The sequence below is a fragment of the Lolium perenne genome, unplaced genomic scaffold (genome assembly GCF_019359855.2).
Source record: "Lolium perenne isolate Kyuss_39 unplaced genomic scaffold, Kyuss_2.0 unplaced35, whole genome shotgun sequence".
NCBI classification, from domain to species: domain Eukaryota; kingdom Viridiplantae; phylum Streptophyta; class Magnoliopsida; order Poales; family Poaceae; genus Lolium; species Lolium perenne.
This window is the reverse complement of record NW_027248993.1, coordinates 163,474-169,754: the sequence shown is the minus strand read 5'-3', so window position 1 is coordinate 169,754 and position 6,281 is coordinate 163,474. Positions and strand designations below refer to the sequence as shown.

At 43.7% G+C, this 6,281-nt stretch overlaps 1 protein-coding gene across 1 annotated transcript; it reads left to right on the top strand.

Moving 5' to 3' along the window:
• Positions 1-359: 359 nt before the first annotated feature.
• Positions 360-4,075, top strand: LOC139834327 (putative cytochrome c biosynthesis ccmC-like mitochondrial protein). The gene has a single exon (XM_071824810.1). The coding sequence runs from the start codon at positions 3,317-3,319 to the stop codon at positions 4,037-4,039; it is 723 nt and encodes a 240-aa protein (XP_071680911.1). The 5' UTR covers positions 360-3,316; the 3' UTR covers positions 4,040-4,075.
• Positions 4,076-6,281: the final 2,206 nt, after the last annotated feature.

The following is a 6,281-nucleotide window of genomic DNA, read 5'->3' as shown; positions in this document are numbered from 1 at the left end:
AGAGCCCGGAAGGGTAAAAAAAACAACTAGAAGCCATTGGGCTACAGCGAGATATTGCCTGAAAGAGTTATCCCAAAAGAAGGTTCTTCTGAAACGAGTGCTCAAGCCAACAAGCAAACGTATACTTTATTTTATTCTTTTCTTGCAAGCTAGTTTCTAAGTTTCCAGAATCTGGCAATACTACAGCTTGGGATGACCACCAAGATGATGCTTCATCGAAGACCACACTCGGGATGTATAGCAAGGGTTGGTATTCGGGTCACAACACTTCCACCCTTTTCGCTCATTATCATATCCAACGAATATACATCGGATAGCTTTCTTGTCGAATTTACTTCGTAGATGACTGGGCACAAACACATAGCATACGCAACCAAAAAAACGAAAGTGACTTCATAGTCTACTTGGTAAGGGGGTCGACGATTCCATAGCTTCTCGAATGGTGAGATTCCGCTTTCGAGACATCATAAGAAAAGGCGGCTAGGGCAGGGGTGCCATGTCTTAGAGGTTCCAAGCAATCCCTACCTTCTCTTCCTATTCCTAAGGCTTTAACTAGAAGTTAGTTGTAAGGGGATATCGATCAGGCAGGGGCGGGCTATATGAAAAGGTTAGGGGCAAGGAAGCAAGAGGGAAGGGAGTCTTTCCATTGAAAGCATGAGTTTAGAAAGTTGGAGTATGTTAAGCAAGTTCTTTTGTCAAAATGAATGAAATCCTAATTCCTTCCCAGCCGAGACACCAAAGGCGCATTTCAAAGGATGAATTTGAAACTTATACTGCCTCATTCTCTCGAACGCTTTCCTCAGATTCAGGAGATGTTGTTCCTCGGATTGAGCCATAATAACAATATCATCAATGTACACCTCCAATTCTCGGCCTACCATACCCTGGAATATGCTATTCAGAGTCCTCCGGTATGTGGCTCCTGCATTCTTGAGACCGCATTACTCTCCACTCATAGGCACCAACTGGACCAGGGCATCTAAATGCAGTCTTGTTAATATCTTCTTCGGCGATTGGCACCTGGTTATATCCTGAGTGGGCATCCAAGAGGCTCAATACACAGTTACAAGCTGCCGAATCTACCAGTAGGTCAGCTATCGGCATTGGATACTCGTCCTTTGGAGTGGCAAGATTCAAGTTTCTGAAGTCAACACATAACCGCTGACTTGCCATTCTTTTGAATCACTGGTTCAATATTTAGATATCCCCGGATGTTCAACTTCAAGGCTAGGGCTGAGATGCTCCATTAGTGAAAGACCAATCTTCCTATACCAATCATCTTCCTCGCCCACTCAATGAATCCATCCTCGATTGAACTAGGGCTTCGCTTCGCTATTGCCTCTCCTGCCTTGTGTAGTGCCCTCTGGACTGTTCTAGTTCCCCAGATCTTAGCCAAATCAGTAAACTTCAATGCTAAGGATTGAGGGTGACCAGTGCCTGCTCTCAAACCAACCAAGACAGCAGCAAGTTCCTATCGAGAACAAGACGACAGATCAATATGACCAATTTCTATAATATCTCGGGTGAATACGTGAAAAAGTGTTGCTTAGCTCAGTTAAATGGAATAAGGAAGAGAAAGTGTAGTGTAATAAGGGAAGATGCAAGTCAATTTTGAGGTTTTCAAGCAAGGGCTGAGATAGATATACAAACAAGAAGAATTCACATCAGAACCCTTTCCTGCTTCCCCTTTTTACCCATCGGACTCACATTTTGATCTCCTACGCTTGCTTTCACAGTCCCCCTACGAGCAGCCCGGAATCAATGAAGGAGTTCATTCAGCACCGAGCCGAGCGAGCGTAGATTCAATATGTTTATTGTACCGAACGAAGGATTTGCCTTATCGCGAAAGCCACATTCGTTTCGTTTGAGGAAGTCACACGTCCTGTTCCCTATAAATAAGGAGATTCATTCTTTTTTTAAGAAATCCCCTCTTCTTCCTCCTCAAGCCCCTATCACAAGACCAAGCGGATCTCATCCTGCAGAAGACTCAGAGCGGATCTATCTAATGGCATGGCTGGCTGTCGGATGTGATCTATTCTCGTGTCACATCGCTTTCTTTCTTCTCCCTCCATTTTCTTCACTACTACCGCTTCTACACATAAATCAAAGAAGCATTGTGGAATAGTGGCATTTCGTTAATGGCAAAAATGTTCTTATTAGTGAAAGGGTTGCCGCAAAACCGGCAAACTCAGAGCGGTAGCGGTCTCTGAAAGTGAATAGGAGCATAGCGGCATCATCCAAGCCAAACACGTCTCCTCAGTCAAGGGTCTTCTCGCGCAAAGAAGATCAAAAACATAACAACTGATTTCGCTTAATGCATGTCACCCACCCGCTCTCAATACAGCAAGTGACTCTCTCTCACAAGACAGGGAAAGATTACCGATTCATCCAATCCAATTTGATCAGAAGTGAGTTCATTGTTGTTGTATAGCGAAACCTTTCCTTGACAAAACCATTCTCAGCTAATAGAAGCCGAGCTATCTATCCAGATCAGGGTTGAACGAAGCGAATGGAAAAGCCAAAGAAAACTGAAATCCATTGCGATTAGAAACCAGTGACTCTACAGCCAGGGCTCGATGGCGATGTAAGATAGAAAGAATGGGGAGTTAGGGCTTCGGTTTCCTCTGTAGCCAGTTCCAATTCCAATTCCAAATCATTTGCCGACATGCGGACTCACTTCTCTTTTATGGGATGAAAGCCCTTATCCAAGTTGTCTATTTACGTGGGTGAATCAAGTACAACAAGTCAGGTCAGAGCTTGTGGTAGAAGATTGGGCTCTGCTACGCAGATCCACTCAACTAGGAAAGAAGTACGCATTGCTGACTGACTGTTTGAACGATCCTAGTTACTAGTAGCTAATCAAGTCAGAGTAGGGTGGCCGAGAAGCTTCTTGCCGGTGCCCCCCAAAGCAAAGCACAGACTCTACTCACCCACGCGTTTTCCACCTACGGAGGGATAAATCATCGAAATATCCTCCTCCCCTGAAAGGGAACCCGAAAACAGGACGAGAGTGGATAGGGTGACTAAGGAGGCCATAAAAATTAGTAGCGCATTTTTGAAAGATAAGATTACAAAAAGGCGAGAGCAGCATAATTGTTAGTTAGGGGTAAGAGGGGACGGGCCCGTATAGAAAGTAAATCCTTATTTTTCCGATATGCCGCTCCGCAAGCAAGGAGTGCCACGCACGAGCGGAGCGAAAACTAAGCAAGGGGAATTCCGTCATTCCATGGAAAGCATGCGAAATCCTTTGATTGTTTATAGAATCAAAATAACTAGATAGTCTTTCTTGTTCCACTTGCAAGGCAAGGAAAACAAAATGTCAGTTTCGTTATTACAACCTTATTTTTTTATGTCAAAGACAAAAAGCTACGCGCAAATTCTCATTGGATCTCGGTTGTTCTTAACAGCGATGGCTATTCATTTAAGTCTTCGGGTAGCACCACCAGATCTTCAACAAGGTGGAAATTCTCGTATTTCGTATGTACATGTTCCTGCAGCTCGGATGAGTATAGTTATTTATATCGCGACAGCTATAAACAGTTCCTTGTTCCCATTAACAAAACATCCCCTTTTTCTTCGCTCTTCCGGAACCGGTACAGAAATTGGTGCTTTTTCTACTTTGTTTACGTTAGTGACTGGGGGGTTTCGGGGAAGGCCTATGTGGGGTACCTTTCGGGTGTGGGATGCTCGTTTAACTTCTGTATTCATCTTGTTCCTTATTTACCTGGGTGCACTGCGTTTTCAAAAGCTTCCTGTCGAACCGGCTCCTATTTCAATCCGTGCTGGACCGATCGATATACCAATAATAAAGTCTCCAGTCAACTGGTGGAATACATCGCATCAACCTGGGAGCATTAGCCGATCTGGTACATCAATACATGTTCCTATGCCCATTCCAATCTTGTCTAACTTTGCTAACTTCCCCTTCTCTACCCGTATCTTGTTCGTTCTGGAAACACGTCTTCCTATTCCATCTTTTCCCGAATCTCCCTTAACGGAAGAAATAGAAGCTCGAGAAGGAATACCACTAAAAACCTAGTTCGCTCTCAAATAAAAACCTAGTTCACTCGCTAAAGCATCCATGGCTGAATGGTGAAAGCGCCCACCAACCTAGAAAGACAAAATGGGTCAAAAAGTAGGTTCGATTCCTGCCGGATGCACAGCCTCTTAAAGACAGAAACAGAGGAGGGAAAGAAGGTAGTATAGGGAACTTGCTTTTGGATTCTTATCGAAAGTGAATCCCTCTAACACTTCTGTTAGTGTTTTATGATCAAATCTTAGCAGCCTAGACACAACAAGTGTGAAAATCCTTAGTCACTAGGCAAGAAAGCTCGATGGGAACAAAAAGGATACAATTAGTTAAGAATAAAAAACATGTACAATTTCAAAGGAAAGAAGGAATGGCAAGTTTCCCTCCATTGAACATCAATCTATCTAGAAATAGGTAAAGGAAGGCGTATCACAGGGGTATTTTGCTTTTTTCTATTCACTTCCGTGGGGTTCTAAATTGAAAACATGAACACAAACGAAATCGTATTGAAATGAAATCAAAAAAGAAAAGGGAGGAGTAGCTCTTGGTTTAAAGAAAAGGGAGGAGATGGATCGAATTCAGTCTTTTTTTTTCCTTTCTTTGATGATCTTCAACACATCTATTTGAATTCCCTGCGAGTGAAGGATTTCTCGTATGGAGACTCTCCTCTTGAGCGCTATCTGATCTGATTTTATTATTTCAAATATGGGACCCGCCTTTTTAATGGGACATCCCGGCAACAGGCCTACTCATGCATGTGGCCAAGTACTCGACCAATCCTCGGAGCGAAGGGATGAACGAATTCTCGAGGTCTGGTTCATTGAGGTCAGCATCACATGAAACCTTTAGCACTTCCGTTCGTGGGCCTTTGGATGGAGTATGGCTGGAAGGTCAGCCTAGCTAGTCTTGTCAAGCAGTTCCCCTTTCCTCTCTTCTTATATCAACTTAACATCCTAAACACCAAAAGGAAGGGAGAAGCGAACTCGACCTGGTGGTTTTTGATCATTTTATTGACGCGATTTTCAATGAAAGCTGAGATGGGGTAAGTGTGAAGAGTCAACTATTGCCCTACTTTTCTTATTTCTTAGAAGAATTCGCCCAGTATACTCCTAAAATTTGGATTATCGCTCTACTGAATCGAAAGAATGACTCTCGCGTTTGGAACAGATAAGTTCGGTACGGATAACAAAGAATCGAAATTGGAGAGCAGGTGCCCTTCCCTGGTTGTTACCCTCCCAGCCCCAAAGGAAAAGCCCTGATCAATAAAAAAGATGCGTCAATCACGCATCCTAATTGGTGAGCTTATGCCCGCCCAGAGCACTAATACGCTTTCTTTCCTCGAACGATGACTGAGGAAACACATCCAACCTCGAATGCTGAGACAAGACCGGGCACACTTCTATAATATAAGAAAAGTAATATAAGAAAAGGGCCGAGAACTTTGATACCAGTGGAGTGCGATGACATGATGACAAGGCCTAATCGACCTTCTAGAGCAGATTCTCGACCTTAAAGAGCAGATTCTATACTAGACTTGTGGCTTCAGGAGATGAAAAGCTTGATGAACCCCGACCCACTAGACCAAGTGAGTGATGTTGCATTTCGAGCACAGGCACCTTTGACCTAGCTTTCGACAGAGAGAGACAAATGGGAATGCCAGGCACAACTCTTTGCTTTGAAGCATGAGAGAACGAGAACATTTCCACTGCTTTAGTTGCTAGAACCCCCGCCTGGAAGACAGCACTCATCCCTTCCTTAATTAAGTAGTACTAATCCCATTCCTTTAGAAACCTGTCCTTTCCAGTGGAATAGCTTGCAGAGTAGAGTGATTTCCTTGCTTCATAGGTTTCAGGTTCAGAAGACTCTCTTCCCCGTATACTGTATTTACTAGTCAGGCCCGGTGGAGCAATCTCGAATTCTCGTATATCAATGCTACATGAATGATTCACATAAGGGAATTCCAAGTGGGTCGAATAGGACTAGGGAGCTCGCTTCCATCTACTAAAAGTTCTCTACGGGTGGGGACAAGGTTGGTTTACAGTACAGACAGTTTCCTAGCTGGCACTTGAGAAGTGCTCGTCTAGTTTAGTGATTCCTAGCGTAGAACCCTTCTGTGTTGGAATAGTTTCCAGATTATGACCTTCTCTTTTGATTGAGTGAATAGCCATGCCATGGATTCTCTTTTCTGGGCTAGCTCTATACCATTTCCATAGTAATACTGCCTTGGTGAATCCCTTATCTTGTTTGCAGC

Coding starts and splice junctions, on each gene's coding strand:
- LOC139834327 (XM_071824810.1), top strand. CDS start 3,317: ATGTCAGTTTCGTTATTACAACCTTATTTTTTTATGTCAAAGACAAAA.